At 43.0% G+C, this 23,433-nt stretch overlaps 1 protein-coding gene across 6 annotated transcripts in view; it reads left to right on the top strand.

Moving 5' to 3' along the window:
• The first annotated feature begins 4,365 nt into the window (after nt 1-4,365).
• Nucleotides 4,366-23,433, top strand: part of EPHA7 (EPH receptor A7) — a 163,274-nt gene continuing 144,206 nt past the window's right edge. For all 6 annotated transcript variants that reach the window (XM_049818002.1, XM_049818005.1, XM_049818001.1 and 3 more), the window contains exons 1-3: nt 4,366-4,679; nt 9,055-9,119; nt 13,542-14,211. In XM_049818002.1, coding sequence (XP_049673959.1) covers nt 4,583-4,679; nt 9,055-9,119; nt 13,542-14,211 — 832 coding nt within the window. In that variant the 5' untranslated portion in view covers nt 4,366-4,582. The remainder of the gene's footprint in view (nt 4,680-9,054; nt 9,120-13,541; nt 14,212-23,433) is intronic.

Genomic DNA, 23,433 nt, shown 5'->3' with positions numbered 1-23,433 from the left:
GGAAAACAGAATCTAAGTATCTATTTAGCACAGCGTATAACTTTAAATCCCCCGAGAGAAAATTTGTCAGGGAATTGTTATTACCACTCTGATGTACGTGAAGACTTTAAAATGTGAAGCTTTATAGCACTATTTTTGATTTGTGCTAACTAAAATAGTTTAGAAAAAAACCCACCAAACATAAACAAACTGAAATTTCAGCTATAGGAAGGACTTTTTATATGATCATGCTTTTCAAACAAGCCAGTCCCAATTCTCTATGATTTCTTTATGAACCAGTAATATTTATTGAAGGCATTACCTACTTTACTAGAATAGAGCTACTCTGACTTATAAATCCACCAGAAGATCTGAAATTGACACTGTATGGAAAATTTATCTCTGGTCCAGATTAGGAATGTAGGTGCCATTACATCTAGAAGACTAAATGCAAAGTCTCATATAATGATTTCTTATACACCTATTACTTAAAAGTCAAATGTCATGAACCCACTGCATTTTTATATTAAAGATTCTACAAAAATGCGACAAAAATTGTACAAAAATGTGTACTGCACATTTCATAGAAAATCTTGTTTACAGGTAAAGGATTGCTTAGATTATGACCACGAATTATCAAATTCAGGGTTTAAAATATCTTCTGCTATTACTTAAGCCTAATTTCTACTTTTACTACTGCAAAAATCAGTTCAAACATTTTTGGTCAAAACCAGTTTTAAGGATCATTCTTGTATGGACAGAAACAAGACTCAGTATCATTTTCATTGACGATGTCTGAGGCTAACCTTCAACCTCTTTTTGTAGCTATTGGAATTTTGCTTCAGCCCCGCACAGAGTAGCCAAGAAAGAATATTTGAATCCTGCAAAAAGGGAATTTGAGAAAACAGAATTTTATAACTATTCAAACCATGCTATTTCCTTACGTATGCTTGTATAGCCTTAGAATTCATCCCATATCCTTGTATCACAATTTCAGTTTGAGTTAAGTGGTGAAGATAGACAATTTTAAGGAGAAAATTCTTTAAATATTTCTCCACAGTCTGCTTAGACTATTGCAATTCAGTATAGAGAAGCTCGGCTAGTATCAAGCTAGTATCAGTACAGGGAAGCTAGGTAATATCAAGAAAGGCATTCTAACTACGGACAAGTTTAAATAAAAGGCAGAGAATCTGGCCTACAGATTTTGAGTAAGAAAAAAGGACAAAACAGAATAAAACAAAACAAAACAAAGCAATGTTAGTATCTTTGATAACATTCTACTGTTGCAGTTAACCATTTACTTTGATGGTGTCTGAATTGTAATATATTGAGTTGAATGAAGTTCCCAGTTGCGCTTTTTTTTTTCTCTCTTTTTTTTTTTTTTCTTCTTCGGTCAGAGATTTTGATACCAAATCTGAGTGTTGTATTCCATGCAGCTTGAGTGTTTTGGTTCAGTTGTAATATTTCTCTTTTCTGTTTTTGTTTGAAGAAGATCCAACGCTCAGCTGGATGAGATGCAATACAGACTGTGCATCCTACAGAATATCATGAAGTGTTACAAACCACTACAAAGTAGCAGAGGAAAAGAAAAAAAATAAAATTCACTAAAAAGTGTTTCAAATTCTGAATCAATTTCACAAAGATCTAGTGTGTAAGAAGCACAGTTAAAAAAACTATACTATAATATACCCTCTCAGTGTATATGGATTGTTTTGGTGTAACTGTGAATACCTCCACAACTGTTTTAAGGAAGCAGTACATATAATATGTCATCTTTAGCTACATTTACGATTATCAGGAAGACAGGGCATTTAAAATGAGTTGATCAGGAAGAGAAATATACACTCTTTCTTTTTCTTTTTTTAAAAAATCTCTAATTTATTTATACACTCAGTCATGTGCACCTATGTCCTTTGTGTGGTTAATACAGTTACATAATTTTAAGTATCCTTGGATGTGTACAGACCCTATACACATATTATACACGTACAGTATTAGATAGTAAAATATAGCACAATGCAGCCTGTGTAAATGCAGGTGATGATGAAAACAAGTGTCTGGCCTAATACTATATGCGGGACATGGATATATCTCATTACCATTTGAGCCTTTCTGTCAATTTGTTCATTTCGTAAGTTTCTGCGTTTTTATGAACGTAGTAATTCAAAGTCTCAATACAAATCACTTTTTTCTTAAAATACATTCTGTAGGTTAAAAATTGTTCTTTTGGGTTAATGATGTTGTAGTGAAATACCTGCACTTTATGCTAGGAAATCGCAGAGGACTACCTATGTTAAGGACTTCCTACATCTGCTTTAATCACTGTTAGAACGTACGCCGCACGAAACCTCGCTCTATGAAAATTTGCAAGGAAGTTACAAAATGCCTTCACGGAAGTATTTAAAACAAAATAGCCTTTTTAAAAGAAGAGAAGCAAACTCACTGTTCTGTACAGCTCCCCTTTCTGCGTACGCACGTACGAGGATGGGAATGACAGATGAGAGAGGACGAGAGAATCGAGAGCGCGTACTTTGCCTACACTCACCATGGTACCCAGAGTATCAGAAGAGCATTCTGAATGAAACGCAAGTACTGTCATATTCCGTGCCGTGTTAGTTATTCAGCAAGCGAAGGGAATACAGTGCATTTTTGAGGCTACCTCCACACCGTTCTCAGAAGTCAGGAGGGGACCAGAGGGAAAGCGCTCTCAAAGCCCGGAGCATGGTGGCTCTTTACCCGACAGCGCTGAGCATATTCTCATCATTAATTCTAATTTTGCCTTATGTACCGAAAGGTCCCCCACCCCCCTCCCCCCCGTCCGAATTCCCGTTTATGGCATAACATTTTCTGTATCGGCGTCCCCGTTTGCGCGAGGATCGTTTCAGATCCTCGCAGCATCTTGCCACCGAACTGCAATTACACCCCCCTGCGCTTCGCCGTCTTCGCCTGCTTCCAAGACCATCCTCACTTATTCCGCTCCCACCGCATTTCTAGCCCTCCGAAAGGACGCGGCGATGCACTTTTACCGGAGCTGGACGAAGCGGCAGCCCCGGGAAGGTGCGCGGGGCAGAGTGAGAGGCAGGGACCGGGCCGGGGGCGAAGGGGAGGGGGGGGGGCTCCGCGGGGACGGGGAGGGGGGAGCGACACCGCCGCCTCCCACCGCCCCGGCCCCGGCCCCGGCCCGGAGGGGAGCGGAGGGCAGCGCTCCCACCGAGCCCGCTCGGCAGCCTGCCGGAGGGAACGGTAAGTTTTTTTTTTTTTTTGCGCCGCTCCGGTGTTTCACTCGTGGAAGGATGCGAGGGTGGGTTTGGGGAAGGGAAAACGGAGGGCTGGGGGCATAGCGGGAAAAGCCCTCCCGGCCCGCAGGCTGAGCGCTGACAAAAGAGATTTGGCAAGTTCCTCTCTCCCCCGGGTTTGCCTTTTTTTTTTTTTTTTTTTTTTTTTCCCTCTCCTCTTCCTCCCCTTCCTATTTAAATTGCCTCATTGTTAGCGGATTACCGTCGCCTCAGGTTACACCCGACGGGGCGGGGGGAAGCAACCGCCTCTCCCCCCCACTCCCAGTAAGATCCGTGTTGTCATTAACCTGTTCTTCGCGCGGGGGGGGGAAACGGGAGGCGCGGGACGGCAGACCCCGGTAACACAAAGGGAAGGGAGCCCGGGTGGTGTCAGCCCCGAGGAACTTGACTCTTGGCCGGGGGCTCTCTCGGGCCACCGTCCCGCAGCTCCTGCCGAAGTTTCCCCTTCGGTGGCAGCAGCCCAGGTGCGCTCTCGGGTAGGCTCGGCCCGGTCCGGTCCGGTCCGGCCGCGGGCGGGCACCGCGCCGGGACGCGCCGGCGGCGGCTCGGTCCCCGGCCGGGACGCCCCTCGCTCCCGACCCCGGCAGCTGCGGCACGGGGAGAGCTCCGGAGCCCCGGGGGCCGACCGCTCCGCTCGGCTCGGCTCCCTCGGAGGAGGAGGAGAAGCCGGCCGGCCGGCCGGCCGGCCGCCCACCGGGCGTGCGGGGCAGCCCCTCCCGGGCACCGTCCCGGGCCCGTCGCCCCGCTCGGCCCCTCCGTCCCGCCGCCGTCGCCCCGCGCCCAGCCCGCGGCTCCCCGGCACCGCCGGCAACCCGACACCGCCGCACGCTCATTGGGCGGCACCGCCGACCCCGCCCCCCCGGCCGCGACGACTCAGGGGCCGGCTCGGCCCGCCGGGCGCCGAAAGTCGCTGCTGTTTGGCCGACGGCGGCCGTCAGTCAGGTTGAGGGACGGGCCGCCCTGCCGCTGCGGTCCCGCCCCCTCGTCCTAATTGATATTATCGGAGCGCGGCGCGGGCGGCCGGGCTGCAGTCGGGGCTGGCGGGCGGCCGGCCCGGTGCGGGAGCCGGGCAGCGGCGCGGAGGAGGAGGAGGAGGCGGAGGAGGAGGAGAAGAAGGAGGCGGAGGAGGAGGAGGAGGAGGAGGAGGAGAAGAAGAGGAAGAAGAAAGGCAGCCGGGAGGGAGGGAGCGCCGAGCCAGAGACTAGCGGAGCAAATTCTCCACCGTCCTCTAGCACCCACCAAGCGGCGGCAGCGGCAGTGTCTAGAAATATATAGCTAGAAATATAAAATCACCCCGCTCCTGCACCATGGTTTTCCAAAGTAGGCTCCCTTCTTGGATTATTTTGTGCTCCGTCTGGCTGTTCCGCTTTGCACACACGGGGGAAGCACAGGCTGCGAAAGAAGGTAAGGTGATGCGGAAAGCAAAACTTTGGGCTTATTTATTGCTTTTGCACGCGAAGTCTGTGGGGTGGCTTAGCGGAGGACCTGCCTGCCGCTGCGAGCTGCTTGTCAGCCCCCCCTTAAGAAAAAAAAAAAGAAAAAGACTTTATTTTTTTTTTTTTTTTTTTTTTAGTTGAGGTGGGAGGGAGGAAAGAGCAAGGCATTCACCCGGGGGGGGGTGCGTGTGTACGTGCGAGAGACCGGGACAACTGCCTTCGCTCGCCGGAATGAGGTTTGCGAGGCATTCGCACGTGATGGAAAGGCGTGGGGCTGGGGAGGCAGCCCCCGGCCCGGGGCTCCGTGCGGGAGAGCCGCGCTCTCCGCTGGCAGCCTTCAGCCTCCCGGCGAGGTGCAGGCAGGGCGGCTTACCTCGCCGCTCCGCGGGCGGGGGCTGCAGGGGCTGAGGGCCGAGTTTCGGGGCTCGGGACGGTCCGTGGGAGACGCGGCGGGGCTTGGGGCCGCGGGGCAGGTCCCCGCCGCTACCCACCGGGGGCCTGCAGCGCTCCGGCCCCGCGGGGCCGGGCACAGCCCGTGGGAAGGAGCCTCGGGGTGCAGTTTTTGCACCTCCCGGCCGCGCATATAGAGGGTACGTCCAGCCTGGCGTCGTGTGCCTGCAGCAACGTATGTGCTCTCCCCCGGCATCGCTGGCGAGAGAGGTTTAGGGGTGGATGTTTCGCACCATCCGCGTATCGCAACGGGGCATCCCGATTCCCGTCGACCCGACGCTGGTCTCCGTGCGAGGCGAACCCCGGACATTTGTTTCCCCCGCGCCTGGAGAGAAAACGGGCGGGTTTTCTGTCAGGGACCGATGGAGGTGTATAAAATCAATTCACAAAGTCCGTCTGGGAATCTCTTTTCTCACGCTGAGAAAATCCGAAATGGTTTAAAGGAGCGCCCATCTCGCGTTTGACAGCCAAAGGCGAAGGTCCGTCTCCATCTTCGGGCGGGGGGGGGACGGGACAGGGAAGGGGGAGTCAGGGGCTTTTTCGCTGTCTCCGCATAGGTATGCGTTTGGGGGGTTTCCCCCCTCAGCTGGATACGTCAATATTTCTCATCAAACCGTTGGCATGCGGTGAAATACCATTTCGAGCTTGGAACTGGAGCTTAAAAAAACAAATAAAAAAATCCCCTCAATTAAAATGTCCTCTGCCCTTAAGAGAAGGCGGCGATGGCGAGGTTAGAGAGGGAAAGAGGAGAGAGCCTTCCCTTAGCTGCTGCTTTCGAAAGTTTATGCGGAGGGGCTGTAAAGCACGGAGACCCCCACGCGGGGAGTACTAACGCGTGGCCGTGGGGAGAAGGGCCGGGCAGGGGGGCGGGGGGGTGCGGGCTGCCTGCCCCGCTCTGCCCTGCGGATTGCGCCGCGATCGGGGCTGCGCCGGTGCCTCCCGGCGGTCGGCTGCCCCGTGTTTCTGTGTGTAATACGTGTATGGATGTGTGTATGTATATATATATGCATCTGTACATATAAGCGTGTGTGGGTAATGTGTGTATGTTTGGGGAAAATCAGCCTAGCCAAAGGAGGGTCAGGAGGGGGCGAGCGGCAGACAGGGATTCATAGCGGCTACCTGCTGCAAGCGCAGAAAACTCCCGCGGAAGAAAGAGCCAAGGGAAAAAAAAAAAAAAAAAAAAAAAAAAAAAAGAAAGAAAAAAAAAAAACCCAAGTAACTTTGCAGCTTCACCCCCGGCCTCGCCGAAGGGCCGGTGGCGGCAGCAGCCCCGCGTGGTTTCCCCCCGCTCCCCGCTGGGTGCGGAAAAGAGGGATGGGGGGGTGAGAGGCTGAAAAGTTTTCAGAGTTTCCTTTCGGTACCTAAATAAAAGCCGCCGTGAGATGCTGGAGAGCAGTGGGGCAGGGTCCGCCTGGCTCTCCAAGCGAGGGGGGTCGGGGGGCACCGCGTTACCTGCGGAGCCCTCTGCCAGCGCCGCGGCCAGGACCCCCGGGGGGGGGCAGGTCCTGTCCCTCCACCCCGGAGCTGCGAGACCTCGGGGCTCCGTCCCGGGCGCTCCCCCCGCCCCCCAAAAGAAAACCCCAACCGGGCGGCTGCCGGGCTGGGATGGAGGGGGGGGGGTGTGTGGGGACGTGGCGGGGGGCGACCGCGGTACCGCTGCTCGGCCGCCGAGCCCCGCTGCCCAGCGCGGAGGCGCAGCCCCCCGCAGCGCCCGGGCTGGGTGCGGGGGGTCCCCCGCGCTGCGCGGGGCCCCTTCCTTCCTTCCTTCCTTCCTTCCTTCCTTCCTTCCTTCCTTCCTTCCTTCCTTCCTTCCTTCCTTCCTTCCTTCCCCGCGGAGCCCCTTCGCCCGCCGGTTCTCCGCCTCCTTTTCGCTCTCTGTGCCCCCCCCGCCCCGCGCTGAAGCGCTGCCCGCTGCGCCCCCGCGGAGTCCTGTCCTCGCGTGGGAGGCTGCGCGGCTGCCGGCGGCGTGCGCGGAGCTGGGCGCCGTCCTCCCGCCTCGGGTCCCGGCGCCGCGCAGCAGCCGCGGAGGGCGGAGGGAGCGCTTCCCCGCGGAGTTTGGGTGCCGCAGGGGAACGGCGCGTTGTCCTCGCGGGGGGGAGGGGGGGGGGGGTGGCAGCGCAGGGCCTGAGGGTGGTGGGTTCGCTGGGTGTCTTTTTCTTCCTGGGCTGTTGCTGCGGGATGGAGAATCGCTGCCGAGGAAAGAGTGTAATGAACTGCTGCCGTGGGACCTCGTGCCGGGGCTGAAATGGTTAAGTTTCTCGTGGTACCTCTTTTTCCAGGACCATTACAAATGTTCTCGTTTAACAAACCGCCCCATACACCACCTGCTTTTCTATAGAAAGTGTTACAAAGTGAAGCCCCTTGAATCCACGCTTAACGAAATAAGCACGTAATCTTCCTAGAGAGAGACTGTCGAACTTCCTCAATGAGTAGTTCCACTTTATTACTGAAATACGGGCCTGGAAGCTACCGTTTGGGGTTCGGCTAACGTTCCAGATATTACTGTATGAACCCTTACATAACTTTTTTAGTCACTTCATCTTTCTAGTAATTCACTGAAATTTTGTGTTACATTCCACTAGGAGAAAGGGCCGAAGCCAGAATTATAAGCGTTTCCAAAAGACCTGACAAAAAAAGTTGCTTCAAGTTACAGCCTGAAATCATGCATTGAAAAATCAGTACTTAAACGCTGCGCAGAAAGTTATAAATAGCTTTATAGCTAAAAATATACTGAATAGATTTAAATCAGAAATGTTACTTTTTATTTAATCAAATACAAGCAGGAAGTTAAATGCGCAGCTGCTTTGAAGAAGGAATCTTCAAAGTGTACCAAACCTAGATATATGGCTGATCACTCTACAGCTTTGGCAGTTTGAAAGAAGGCATTACAGTAAATCACTTCACTTTGGGGGTTTTTTTGAACATCTCAGGTTAACGTATGTACCGTTTGAAAGTCTTACAGAAACTTAGGATAATATGCTAAGAAAGAAGCTCATAGCTATAATTGAATTATAAGACACATATAGAAATGTATGTTTGGAGGTACCAGAACATCAGTAATATAACCTCCAATATGTACTGTAAAACATGAAAGAGTTGTTTTATTAGGTGGTGATTAACCACTTCTGGAGACGGGGTTACATTTAGCTGAAAATAATTGCAGTGCTACTAGAACTGATGTCTTTTTGCATAGAAGTGTCACTGGGGTATAATGACATGAAGATTTTAGTAAGCCATTACCATAAAGTGAATTAGTCTGATTTTGTGTATGTAGTATTTTGTGTATGCGAAGTGTGAGGTAATGGCAGAGTCTTTATTTTCTGTATTCCTGGTTGTCATTTGTTTATCGAATTACTGCTTTGTCACTGAAGGGACGTTACTTTTTTTTTTTTCAAACTCAAAAAGACCATTGCTTTTGCAGTGCAACTCCCGGTAGGGTATAGACTAGTCCTGTCTAAATCAGTTTGGAAAACTGTTGAAATGTTGGTGTGTATTTGTTTGTTTCAAAGTCATTGTAATAACCAGCATATGGGAAACGTCCTTCTTATGACAAAGGAGATGAAGGGAGCATGCATCAATAACACTGTAGAACACTAAGAAAAACAGTGCACTTTGATTTAAGCAATGAAATTGTTGAGATTAATGTATATCTGCTTATATGCGGATGGTACATAACCATTTAATCATCTATTTACGAGTAAATGCATAGTTGTGATTGCAGATAAATTTTTTTAGTAATATGAAGAAAAAATATTAATTTGTACAAAAATTGTATTATTTTTATAACTTCTTTTTATTCAGACTTTGTTCTTTGGTTTTATGTTTCCACTTACCATATTTAACAAACAGTTGAAATTATTTTTTTTTTTTCCTTTCTTTTTTTTCTTTTTTAGTAATATTGCTGGACTCTAAAGCACAACAGACAGAGTTGGAATGGATTTCCTCTCCTCCCAATGGGGTAAGTACTCCAGGCAAAAATTAAGTTCCTAAAGATGAGTAGTTACTATACCAAAGCAATTGCAAGACTTGCTTTAAACTAGCTCCCCCTCATATTCCTCTCAGTAATCGTACCAAGTGTTTACAGCTTTTTCATTTTTAGAATGGAAAGAAGAGTACCTCAAGTTACAGTGTACAAGTGTACAAGCTAATTAAAAGGAAGAGCCTGTTTAGAAACTTACCTAAATGTTCTCGGTAGGTTTATGTTTTGTGGTGCAATCCTTTGTGCTGTACCAGAAAGCTCTGTATATTTATAACATGGCATTTTAAATCACTTTTTCTTTCTTCCTTTAGCAACAGCAGATTTACTTCTGTGTGGAAACTTTCTAAAAATATGTTTTTCATTTTCTGTATAATGGGTGATCATAAATTTGTTTACGATGTTTTCTTTGTAATTGAATGGAACAGATTGAAGTGCTCTAAAATAAAAACATTTATACTGCAGATGTGTTTGAAATGACATTCCAAACTTGAAACATCCCCAAGTCTTGAGGAGCTTGATATCTGGAACTAGGCATGAATTATGTGGTTAAGGCCACCTCTAGCTTGCTTACAAATTAATCCCATGGTACTCCATGAAATGTACCGTTGTAAAGCACATCATTATAAAAATTGAGAATTTTCAAAACATTGGTGTTATTGTCTTATTTATTATATACGTAACGCTGAGAAATGCTGCTTTCAGTCTGAATTAAAAGCGGTGTAAACCCCCTTCTTCCTCAAGCCTTGAGGAAGAACATTTTCAGAAAGATATAATGGGTATATTGTCCTACCTGAGCTCAGTCCTACCTTAACTTAGTCTGACAAATCGTAAATTAAATGGACAGTTCTTACTCATGGAAGCAGTCTTGCCGAATCCATTGCGACTTCTTGCATGAGCAAGGACTTGGGGGATCAGGCCCTTAATCTTTAGCACATTAAGAAATCTGGAGCCAGAAGACCGTGAAATGTGAGTGGGGATATAAAAGTGTAACAAATCCTTTAAATAAGAAGAATGAAAATCTGAAAGTGTCTTTCTTTAAAAGCAAGATCGTAAAATCAATACAAGCATAAACTGGAAACGAATCTGAGGACTTCAGAAAGAATGTAATGCGAGCTCAACGCGTATGATGGCTAATAAGCTCGGCATTAGCGTTCTGCACTGACTGAAGCCTTTACCAGAGGTGTTTGAAAGATTAGCTTCGTGGCAATTATATTAGGCTAACCTGTAGATAATGAAGGACGTGTCAACATGTTACACATGTCAGTATACTGAAAGACGAAAGTAGAGTCAAATTCAACAAATAGTAAAAGGCAACTTCCAGAGGTAGAAGCCAATTTCAATGAGGATTTAAAAGTGAATCAAAACTAATGGCTAGATTCGTATGTGTGAAAATGTTCAGAAATAGTTGCCTCTAAATTAACAAAAAAGTACAATTTTAATAATGTATTTTTGAAAAAAAATTTTTTTTCTAGTTTTCATTACTGAATTTTCTACTATGCAATAAAGACTTCATGGGAGTAAACACAGAAAATCTTCTTCTTGAGAGAAATTACAGCATCATCACACTATGGAATATATCAGCCAGACGCTCGTTAAATGCCTCATTCAGCTGCAAATGTTACATCTAACAATGATCTCAAACAATGTTAAGATAACTAAGAAGTTAAACCACCATATATTGAAACCAATAGAACAGGGCGCATTGGAGTGGAATTGTATGTATATCACCATATGTTGCAGCAGGACAAAGAAAAGTTGAATTTTCTTGCTGTAAAAGCTATCACGGAATTGATCGCTTTCAAGAGACTTTAATGAAACATGACCTCAGATGGCATAGGTGAAAACATCCTGAAATACTGATGTATTTTTTTCCCCACAGAGAAGCAGGTACACCTCCAGTGGACTACGTGAAATAATAACTCTGTGATTACACAATTGAATCGTGTCATATTTCCTTAATTTTTTAGGAAAACCATACTCCATGGCTTTGGGAAAATATGGAAAGATAGACTTCAGTGTTTAATGCTAGGGGTAATGTAAAGTAGGACTTCTTATCTGAATCTAGTGTTTTGTATTGTTTTCCTGGACTATAGCATATGAATCTCTCTGATACTAGCTAGTCTCACGTAATGGGCTTTTGACTCCAAGAAGGCTCATTTGTGTTGTATTACGAAAAATGGTTTGATTTTGTTAAATGTATTTTGTTTGGTTTTGTTTTGCTTTCTGTTTGGTTTTTTTTTTTTGGGGGGGAGGAGGGGGTGGTGGGGATTTGTTTTGACAGAGCAGTCCACATCAAAACCCGAGGAGTCAGATCCTGTTGTGTGGTGCGTTAGAGTTACTTTCACTTCAAAGATACGATATGTTGTCTAACTGGAATATCTCATTGCAGAATCTGCCTTGGTGTTTTGAGGGAGGACTGCTTACGCAAGATAAAAAAATAAAACAAACAAAAGCACCAAACCAACTCAAAAAACCCCAAACCAACGCTACCTGATGTGAAATGGAGAATGTAAAAATCAGTAAAATTTTAGGCTTCATGCCTTTTTTTGTCATCCTTGTGGATCTTTTTAATTGTGTTTTCTTTTTTTTTTTTTTTTCTTCTTTTTCAATGTGGCAGAGCCAAAAGCCTCAGTCCAGAGCCCCTTTTTTTTTCTTTTCCTTGTTTGTACTAGTTCTTATAGAGGGGGAAAAGATCTTATTCAAATCTAATAAATCTATTATGAATGTAGACTTCCTTCTGTTCTGACATTAATACGGTTCCATATGCAATCAGTTCAGTTAACTCCATGAGTTATATTTCGATCATTTAATACCATACGCATATATAATACCATACGTACCACGCCTGTATTAACTGTAGGTCTTTGAAATGCACTTTGATATTTGCAACTTCTGTGCACTTTAGCATCTGCAGCCGTGATATATTTTGTGGTGATAACTTCCAGCATCAGTTCAGCCACATCTGCTTTTTCTTGGAGCAGTACACCAACATTAAAATGATCTCATCTGCTGTCAGATAGGCCTGCAAAGTACTGTGTACTGCGTGGCTGCTGGGCTGGGAAACCAATGCCTTCCACGCTTGGTTACCGGTGTAAGGAATGTCTGTGGGAGCGCCATCCTGCAGAGGTGCCGGGTGTGCTAGTCCCACAAAGCACTTAAGCACATGCTTACCATTAAGCTCATAAGTACCGTCATTGATCTTAAGCGTGATCTTAAGTGCTTTATTGACACCGGGCCAGAGGGCGAAGCGCCATAGGGAGAAGTTGTGGTTCCCTGTGTCATTGGGTGAGGATAGCTCAACCCCCTCCCCCACCTAATTTATTACAGCTGTGGTTTCTGCGGTGAATTAAATGTTACAAGAAATGTGAAAAAAGGTGAGAGGCAGATATTGTTTTGGTTACACCTGGGCGGATCTGCCTGGCTGATTTCAGTGGAAGGTTTGCCATTGCCGGAGGTGCAATTTCCCACGCCACCAAAGGCTGTTAAAGACTACGGGGCTGTTGGAGCCTTACCGGTTTGTTACATAGTTGGTATCCTAAAGGGGGAACGACAACAACAAACAGGCTTTGAACCAGTGAACTTTCAGTCATGTGGGTTGTTCTTAATTACGTATGTAATCTCATGGTTCATTTGAACTCCCAACTAAGTGAAGTTTGCTCCTTTTAATGTGGATGTGGCCACTGAACCAAATGTGAGATGAGGAGCTCCTGCTTACCTTCTTTGGTTTGTAAGTAGAACAGAAGGTGGACTGAACAAAACGGGGACAACCAAAGTGTTTTCTTGCTTTCAGATTTTTAATTCTGTCCCTTTTCTCTTGTCCTCTCCCTCTATGCCACTTCCATCATGTAGCAGTGAAAATCATCTGACTCAACAAGTTTCGGGGCCTGGTCCCATGCTTTCAGTACGACTGAAAGTTCCCCTGCAAGTTTTATGTACGCAAGTTTTATGTACTGTAACATTAGGCAATTTCAGTTCCTAAGACTTCAGTGATTTTAGGTTTCTCTGGAAGCAGAGCTGTCTCCCTCCTCCTGGTCTCTGCTTATCCAAAACTGTCATGACCTTAATGAAAAGTGGGAGAGCCTGGTGCGTAATCAGAATTTGGTATGCTGAACAGCCTTCTCTGGAGCTTCCTCTTTACAACTGTGCCCATGATGAGACAATGATTTTTCGAAGTTATTTATGTGTGGGAAAGACATGGAGGGAGATAGAGCCTGCAGCTGTGTTAATGTGTGTTTTCTTCATTTGGGTTCTTAAGAGTATTTTAACAATAACCTACTTTTTATGGAACCATACTGTTAAAAAGGAGGGGGACCCGAGTTGTGTGAAGCCTTTTAAAATACACAGTAGTTACATCTGGTGGCATACTTGTTTTGTATTACTAACTGTTTGTTATTGTTTTAGTGGGAAGAAATTAGTGGACTGGATGAAAACTACACTCCTATACGAACATACCAGGTATGCCAGGTGATGGAATCAAACCAAAACAACTGGCTTCGGACTAACTGGATTGCAAAAAGCAATGCACAAAGGATTTTTGTAGAACTGAAATTCACTCTGAGGGATTGTAACAGTCTTCCTGGAGTTCTGGGGACTTGTAAAGAAACTTTTAACTTGTATTATTATGAAACAGACTACGACACTGGCAGGAATATCCGAGAAAACCAATATGTAAAAATAGACACTATTGCAGCAGATGAAAGTTTTACCCAGGGTGATCTTGGGGAGAGAAAAATGAAACTTAACACAGAGGTGAGAGAAATTGGACCTTTGTCCAAAAAAGGATTCTATCTTGCATTTCAGGATGTAGGGGCCTGCATTGCTTTGGTCTCTGTCAAAGTCTACTACAAGAAGTGCTGGTCCATCATTGAGAACTTAGCTATTTTTCCTGACACAGTGACTGGCTCAGAGTTTTCCTCTTTAGTTGAAGTACGAGGAACTTGCGTCAGCAGTGCGGAGGAGGAGGCGGAGAACTCGCCGAAAATGCACTGTAGTGCAGAGGGAGAATGGTTAGTGCCTATTGGAAAATGTATCTGCAAAGCAGGATACCAGCAAAAAGGAGACACGTGTGAACGTAAGTAAACATACAACTTGCTGTAATATGTATGCTATAGGTCAGGTTCTACCAGCTTTTTTTTATTATTATTTTCCACGAGAAATACGTCATCAGTCTGTTTTCAAAGTTTTCGGATCTTCAATCTGTAAACTTCAAGCTGACTAATCTAAAGCAGTCAGCCCTTCTGGATATGGACATCAGCGGTTGCATACTGTGTTTTTAAATTTAAACAAGAAAAGTTAAAAGTTGTATAAACATAGAGTCAGGACTAACATTTTAAACCAGTTAAGGTGATGTTCCTTGTACCTCTTGGTAATGCAAAGCAAATCATTGAATCAAGAACATTGTATCAATAGTCTTGGATATAAGTAGTTAAACAGTTTGTTCTTTCACATGCTCTGTGACAGAATTATAAGGAAACTAAAACAGGAGGTGAACTTAGACTGAGGTGTGGTTAGTAATGGGAAGAATACACACACAAAAACTGAGTTAGAGTTTTGTGTCAAGTGTATAAAATTTCAAACACAAGGTAGATCTTTCAAACAGAATATCAAGTTTTCAGAAGAAAGTATGTTTTCCTTTCTACAGTATCTTTTTGCATAAAGCTAACTCTAAACTGTTGGCTTGCAGTGGGATCATGGTGATTAGTTTAAAATACTAGCAAATCAGAGACTACTAAGTTGTACTTTCTAATTCAGACTGATTCAGTTATCCATATTCTTAGAACGATACCTACCCTTAGCATTGCTTTCACTGGGGCTACATGCGTAAGATATTTCTGCTTAGCATGAGAAAGGATATTTCATTCTTTCCTTACAGTAAAATCAAGAGAATAGGCAGTTTGTTTGAAGACATGTATTTTCATGTACATCTAACACAAGGTCTGTCATCTTTATCGTAAGATAACACAAGGAGTTACATATCACCATATTTTTGTTGTAAGATAGGCTGACATTTGTTGGTGAGAAATGTTGTAAGTCAAAAACTGGAAAAGAAGCCCACAAATCTGTGAAGAGGAGAAACCTACAGAATCTCAAAACCAAAGCTGGCATCAGTCACCGAGTCTGAGATGTCTGTGTGAGGACTTCAAAATCTGTAGAGGATTAGGGACACCCTAAAAGAAAGTAAATGGGTCTTCTTATTAGTCATTTGTCCTCAGAAAAAAACACACTTGTGTTCTTGGCAAGTTTTTACGAGGAAATTCGGTACAAGGTGAAGTGAGTGGAGTTGATCTGAGGCCTTTGTAGCCTTGCACAAATCTTTCATTGTTCTGTTGGGAAGGGATGAGGGCTTATACGCTGTGGAGGGTGATCTCATTAGGAGTAATTGTAATGTGAAAAACTGCCCCCATGAAACCATTCAGTAGACTGTATCAAAGCTCTGTTAAAAATATTAAGCGCTGTGTCCCGTAGAAGCCTGTTTTGAGGTTTTCAAATGCCTTTTTGGAGTGACTGACTTTTTTTCCCTTTTCTTAGCTAACTTGCTCTTGATTACAGACCTAGTCATGGTTGATGTAATTAATATACTGATTTTATTTGACTTTCAATAAAGAGAGAGAAAGTATCCAAAAAAGAAAGCAGTGTATGTTGGAAAATGGGGGGGGGGGGGGGGGGAGGGCAGGAGCTGAGTGAGCATGGGGGGGATGGATAGAGAAGAAATTGGTGTTTGGTAACTGGAATTCAAGTAACCTGTTTATTAAACAGGCTTCTTAATTTCTAACCGCACTGGTGTTGACAAAAGAATTAAATGGTAGCTTGTACTTGAGTATAGTAGCGTGCTCATTTGCAAGAACACTTCCCATTTTTGGCTCGCTTTCAAAGCATTCGCTAAGAGAATACGCTACCCTGGAAACAGTCCAGAGGATCATTTATGGTATTTTTCCTCTTTTCTTTCAGTGATCCTGTTAAGAGTTTCAAAACAAACTCTGGCTCCATATTGAGGCAAGTTAATGTAGTTGAGAGGGAGAAGGTGGGAGGCAGGCGCTCGCCGAATGCGCGCCGTTGGCAGCTCCGAGCCGGAGCGATCTGGGTGACTGTGGCGCACAATAGTAATTGCCGTCTGTGATACTTGTTAGCCGTGTCTGTGCTTGAGGCTGTTATTAAGTATGATCAACTATGTAGTGACCGATAATACAGCTGGCACGCTGATACCGCGTCTGTTTTTTGTGACAGATATTGAGAGAAACTTATCTGAACATTGACACTAATGCAACCGGCTATCTGTTACTGTCAAGCTGTGTAACAGATCAAGCAGAAGCAAGTTGGCATGTGCTTCCTTAACCCAGAGCTTTTATAGCCCTGTCTGAGGGCTCACTTCTGCAAATACTTTGTACCTGGCATGCTGCGTGACTTCTTTGGGACTGCTCGTGGCAGAAAGCATTGTGCTCTGTCAGGATGGGCAGAAGTCTGTGATTCCTCTCTCACACTTGCTAAAGCTCAGCTGAATTAACTTAACACAATAGGAGGGTCTTTTAAAGGTACAGAATAATACCTCATCTGGCTGCGTTGTAGCAAAGGTAGGAGTAGATGGCTACATTGTAGTTCCAAATAGATCTTCAGCCTGTAACTCAGTGGGGATTTTCGTTTGTGTGACGCTAGCTTGATTGGCTGGCTGTGATTGAAGAATGTTCCTTTTGCATACAGCTGCTCTCCTGTGTGTGGAATTTATTGAATTCCGATACTAAAACAATTGAATTTTGATTTATACAGAACTCTGCACTGGGTGTGCTGCCAGAAGATTTTTTTGTTGCATGAATGTAAGTAACCAGTAGTGCTGGAATGATAAGGAAGAAAACAATTGTGAGCGATGAAACACATAACCTGGAAAATGAGCTCCCATGTGTTCCTTCTTCAGTGTTCAATCTTTCAAACTGAATTAATCTTTTTTTTTTTTTTTTTTTTTTTTTGATTTAAACTGATTACTTCTCACTATAGGTGTGTCAAGGAGTCTGTGCCACCTCAGTGATCTGTTGTGATAACACACATACACAAGAGAGGCAAATTCCAGAGATCTCACAGTTGTCATGTAAAGCAAAATCTTAAAGCTGGGTGAAACAAACATGAGAAAACTAGATAAGCCTCTGAACTTTGAATTGCAGGTTCTGTTGCTTATGTACAATTCTCCTCAGTGTTGGTCTTATGTATGCTGGCGTGTGGCACTAGACTTAGGTGTGGAAGCTGTATATTTTAAAGGGTTGTCTTGAAAAGTACCTAGCAAAGGTACCGGAAAGGTACTTAGAAATATTCAGTTCTTCCAACATTGTGTATTGCGTCTGTTCTGGAAAAAAACCCCACAAAACCCACCAACCACAAAAACCCAATAAAGTTCTCAGTAGCTGTACTGGACTCCCAATAGGTCTAACTTCGATTTTTTTCTCACAATGGAGTTCAGTCGATATGTTGTGCGTGTAAGGAGCACACTGCAATCAGTGATTGGTATTTGAAGGAGAAAGCAATTCTTTGAGAACTTCTAGTGTAATGTATTTTCCATCTGTTTCATGTTAGTTGGGGGTGGGGAGGGAGGGAATTAAATTTATTCAATCAGAACAGTAGAGTGATATTTCAGAAGGTGGGAAGCATCTCTTAATATGACTGTACTGAGAAATTACATAGATGATTGGGCACCAAGTCCAAAAATTCAGATTTCTAGGGAAAGCCAAATGGGTCCATTTTACTGTTAAACATTTTATAATACCATATGCATTAGCAGTTGTTTTATGGGCCCCCAAATGGGGAGGGGGTTATAGCTATTTGTACATTTTGTCTTGGTGAGGTAAAAAGGGAGCTACAGGCTTTTCTTTCCAAACTTTGTCATGTGCTGTACACTGTGCCAGACTGCAAGCTGCATCTGTTCCTTCTGTTTTTTCTTCTTGGGACAAACTTTTATCTCTTTACTTTGTGAAATATTACTTGATAACAGATCCAGAAACCAAATTTGCTTTATGCTTGGCATATTTGTGGTAAAGTATGTGTGGCTGTGGTTTTTTGTTTGGTTGGTTTTTTTTTTTTGTTTTTGTTTTTTAATATGACTCCACTTAGGAGCAGATGTGCCACAAGTTTATTAGTAGAAGGCAACGAATTAAGGGGGTGATGTGAATAAGTTGTCATAAAAAAATGTTACCCTGTTTCTAAAAAGCCCAAGTTGCGCATATTGTGAGTTAGGTGTAGAGTTTAGCTCAGGTAGTGTGTCCCAAAAGCTGTAGGTGACCTGCAGCTTGAGTAACCTATGTTGACATTCCTACATTTTCAACTTGAAAATGTTTTGCTTTGTGCAGAAGGGAAAAAATTATAGGAAACTTTTTCAATGGCATTTATATTGTCAAGACTCTAAATGTTTCCTTTTCTGAAGAAGAGTTACCTTTCTTCCATTTGCCTCCAGAATTTCTCTAGGGAAGAGAATGTAATTAGTCTCAGCAAATTGGACCAGAGCAGAGAATGAGGATATCTCCGAGTCTTGTCATTTTCTCTGAAGCCAATGGAAGTTCAACAGGAAAGTGTCTACCTCTTTCCCTTTTTATCCCCTAATATATTAAATAATTTTTCTGTCCTTTCTAAAGAAAGGTCAGTGTGATCTGATATGAGATCACAGATACAACTGCATAGGAAGTATTGGATTAAAAAAAAAAAAAAAAAAAAAGAGACTAAATATCTTTCCAAAGTATTGTAACAGGGTTCAGAAAAATATACCAGGTACTTTTAAGGTAAAAGTAAGACCTTCTAGCTAGATGGTCAAGAATACTGAAGGTGTTTCTACTATGAAATGCAGAGTTGTGATTTCTGCTTCCAGCCCCCTTTGGAGTTTCTAGAAAGTCAAAAGTCCTGGCTTTCTTTCACCCTGGAGTCTTCTTGTCAGAGAGATGTGGTAGAAAAATATATTTTTTTGCTATATATTTCTTTCAGAATAGTCTAGTGTTCATAAGGAGGATGATTTTCACAAATTTGGCAGTCTCCCCAAGTCATTTGGGTTTCTTTGACCTACTTTGTTCATGTTCTTCAGCCTTTTGGATGTGTCAACACAGAGAAGAGAGGGGGAGAGGAGCTATGTCTACTGTTAAACATGTCCTCTTTGAAAAGTGGTTTCCAAATTAAATCATACAAAACGGCTTGTGTTCTCACAGCATTTGTTCCAGGTCTCCTCTGGGTTGCCTTTTGTCCTTAAGATCCAATTATTTTTTTATGCTGTTCCTTTGCCTGAAATGTCTGAATTTGTTTCAGTATGATTATAGGCCATCATAGTTTTGGTGATACAGCATCCTCTCTCAAGTGTGACACGAAGGTATGCGAGAAGTAGGGTTATGTTAACTTGAAGTGATCAAATGGTGGAGGTGGTTGAAACCAGCTAGTTCTCATCCATAACGCCATCAGAGTGATCCCTAAAATGAATTAACTGCAGAGCTACTGACGGGTTTAGTTTCCAGTGAAATAGTTGTTTTGCTCCAGAAGAGCTGACAGGAGTGAAATAGCACATGCAGGTGGGCAATCAGGAGCCGAGATTCTACAAGTGAAATTGTTGGATAATGTAGTTGAATGTAGAGCTCTTTCCCTTCTCCAGCCTCTCTTCTTCCCTAGCCCACCCCACCCCGTGACCCTCTGTTCCTCTTCCCAGATTCTGTTGTCTCCAGGAACTCCAGGAATTAATTTGATTTTTGCATTTTACTAGCTGTTTGCTGAATATAAATTTCTTAAACTAAATTTGTTGTACTTTTTTTTTTTTGTGTCACATTCACTGCTGTGCACAGATTTTGAAATCAAAACAAAGCCAGCAATGAAACCTAACAGAATCTTAGTAATTTCTCCTTTAGTTACAGAGGAAGCACTAAAGCTGTCTTTTTACGGGTCTGGGATGCCACTGCTGAATTAGCTACGGTTGCTCAACAGCTGGGCCATTAACTCCTTAGCCATAAAGTCTGTCTTCTGTTTGTTCTAAATGAAGCTTTAGTTGGTATTTAGAAATGGAATCTCATCGTGTCAAGCCTGTTGCCCAAAACCATACATCTTGCTTCTCAGACAAACTTTTCTGCCCAGAAATGTTTTGTGAAAGTTGCAATAGGCATGTAATAGCTTTGTTATTATTTTCGACATGTAAAAGATTTTCCTAGATGAAAAAGCAACTGGCTTGCTTGGAAATACTGTAGGTTTTTTGGCTTGGTTTGGTTTGGGTTTTTTGTCCAGGTTTTCTGTTAACCTCTGAGAATTAAGCCACTAAAAATAAATTTAAATATTCTTTCATTTCTGAGTACAAATGGGAGAAGCGACACATACAGTCCTTGTTAGGGGACTCTCAACTGTACGTGCATGCCATTAAATATGACTGTTAGCTTTTTAAGAAAACAAAACGAGACAAAAACCACCCCAGCCAGCCAGAAAACAATGTTCCAGGAACTGAGAAAAGGAGAGTTAGTAGGTTACAGAGAAACTGAAAGTAGAGATCACTTAATGGAAGAACTGATCACAGTAAAGAGGGGAACATGTTAATAAGTGTTTAACTAATCTACTTTATGTACCTGTAGGACATCTATTATATGGATGGTGAAATGCTGTTCAAAGTTGTTCAGGTAAACTGCAGTTCAAAGTGTAAGTGGTTCTCCGAAAACAAGGAGCCTTAAGCAAAGGAGTGAAGTGGAGGTTCTTATTCGAGAATTGGGACAGCCATACAGAGAGATCCATGTTTGGTACTGAAGTTGAAAGAAATAAAAATTATGTGAACAAAATGTTTGCTTAACTGGATTAGCTTTTGAATTTTGCTGCGTCCCAGACTTCCTCTGTTATCATGAAAATATTTGCCCCTTGTCCCTCCAACAGTTAGATATATATTAAGCAGTATTAAATCTTTAAGAATATTTTTCTGTTTTTGCTTGGGAAACTGTGGAGATAGTTTTCTCTTTATGTGGGTTTTCACTTAGTATCATGCTTTTTACCACTTGAACTACAGTGTAAAAATTAATTGTTGCTTCTTGACTTCTCGGCATTAAATATCAGTGTTTTTCCTGTACTGTGCAAGCTCTGTCTGCAATGCTAATTTAGTTATTAAAAACAATAAGCTGTACACAGCTTGTGAATTAACGCTTTTTAAATTGAAAACAAGTAAAACATTTCCAAATTAGTATCTGCAAAGAGAAAATGGATCTTTCAAAGTGTACTCAGTACATATACTTTGTTTATGTCATGATTGGTGTCCCCCCCTCCCCCCGAAATACTAGAAATACTACTTTGTTAATAAAAACTTAAGGATGGAACCAAGTTAAGAATAAAACAATTTGTAAGGGGTTTCCTTAAAAGAATTAGAAAAGTATGTTCAGGGAGCTTATTAAAAACCAAACACAGTTCACATGACGGGGAAAATATGTAGATGTTTTCTACTGTAAGCCTTCACAGAATGTTGTGGCATCAAGCAGAAAGAAAAAAAAAAGGGGGGGGGGGGGGGAAGGCAGGTTCACTGTTTCATTCAGCATTATCATCTTTAATTTCATGAAAGGTAACCTCTCTTTAGAGGATGATGTATCTAATTTCTTCTAGAACCTTGCATTATTGAGAAAACAGCAGCAAGAGCAAATATCTTTAAGACATTTTTATGAAGTCTTCTCCTTACTTAGAGAAGCTTTTATCCCTGCGTACTTCCAAAACTTTGTTGCCTGTATCTGTCACAGTGAGTTCTCTTGTCCCTGATACTAATGAAAAATATGTTATATGTGAAAGTGAATAGTATCCTAGTTAATAGTTCACAGCAGAAACTTTCTTTTCTGTGGGAATCTCACATTTCATTTCTTGTTCTCAGACACATCAGCAGTATGTCCGGTGTCTCTGGTGAAGGAGTATTCTTGTGTACTTTTCCGTTAATGACTGTTTCTGACTCCATCATGTCTCCCTAATAAACACAACATGCCAACATACTGGGAGAGTGATGGTTCAGTATTTAATGCTTTTTTCCTTACTTCTATTTTTCTTCATTAAGAATAGATATTCCTCTTAGGAAGAATTATCTTTTTAGAAGCTATATGCATTTCAGGAAATTTTGCGCAATATTAAGCTAATTTATAAGTATAATTCAGAGTAGCAAAGGTAACCAAGTATAAAACTTGTGTGAGATCAGAATTGGGCTCAATTATTGTCCTGCTAGAGTCCTGATCCTGTCAACGCGTGTACCTGTATAGCTTTATTTAGCTGGGTGGCCCTGCTGCCTGTCCTAAGGAGGATAAAGTTGCTCACATCTGTAAGAAACATCAGGGTTTTTTACCCAAGGTAAACTGATACTTTTAACTTCTTAATTTTTATGGTTTGGATTAGTTACACGTGTCTCTTGGCAAGACATGGCTCTCCTGCAATAATATCAAGCATTTTTCTAATAAAAGTCTAATTAACTGTAATTATTAGTATTTTCTGACACCTGGCATACCTCAAATGTGTGTGATTGATGGATAAAAAGGAAGTACATGATTAAAGAAACTAATTGGTATTATTTTGCAATGTATTTAATATCCATAAATGCAAAGATTCTTTCTTGCTGTAATTCTGAAAAAAGTTAAGCTTTCAATTTTGAGAAGCTGGTGCAAATGCAGAGCCCTGGCTTGCTGGTTGACTACTGAGTTTTTGTTTTGAACAAAAAAATTTCTGATAGTATGTATTACCGTAAATAAACATGCTGTAGAAAGTGTAAAAATGGGGCTCCTACTTTTCAGTAAACTTATGACTATTTTAAGGAAGTAAAGCCTATGCAGAAAACTATCTGTAGGACTGCGGGCTGAGGCATCATCCCTTGAACTTCATGGCAAGAATCCCATTAACTCGATGGGAGTAACATCATGTGTTAATATATTCCTACTGAGGAAAGTACTAAAGTTTTAAGTAACTAAGAATATACAAAACCCTAAAACTTTTATGTTGGTGAAACATATTTAAATGCATGTTTGATTAGATGTGCTTTTCTGAATTGTAGGTGTTGTGCTGGTATAAATGTGTCCAGAGAAGTAAATATAAATGGGACTCAGAAATTCCACTGATGGTACATGACATGTATAACCTCTAGGATAATTAGTGGCTATAACTTGTTATTATTCTTTCCTTACATGTAGTGAATGTGAAATATCACCCAGCCTAGATGACTGGTGATCATTTTTCCAGTAAATTGAACACAGTGGATTGAAGTAGGGTGGCCCTTGAAAGTGATACTTGGAAGTCTTCTGGCAGGTGACTAACACGGTGGTCTCATGTAGCCGTATGAATGTGACCTGCTCTATGTTCCCTT

The sequence above is a fragment of the Accipiter gentilis genome, chromosome 15 (genome assembly GCF_929443795.1).
Source record: "Accipiter gentilis chromosome 15, bAccGen1.1, whole genome shotgun sequence".
Taxonomy (NCBI): domain Eukaryota; kingdom Metazoa; phylum Chordata; class Aves; order Accipitriformes; family Accipitridae; genus Astur; species Astur gentilis.
The sequence above is the reverse complement of the archived record's forward strand: the minus strand, read 5'-3'. Positions and strand labels throughout refer to the sequence as shown.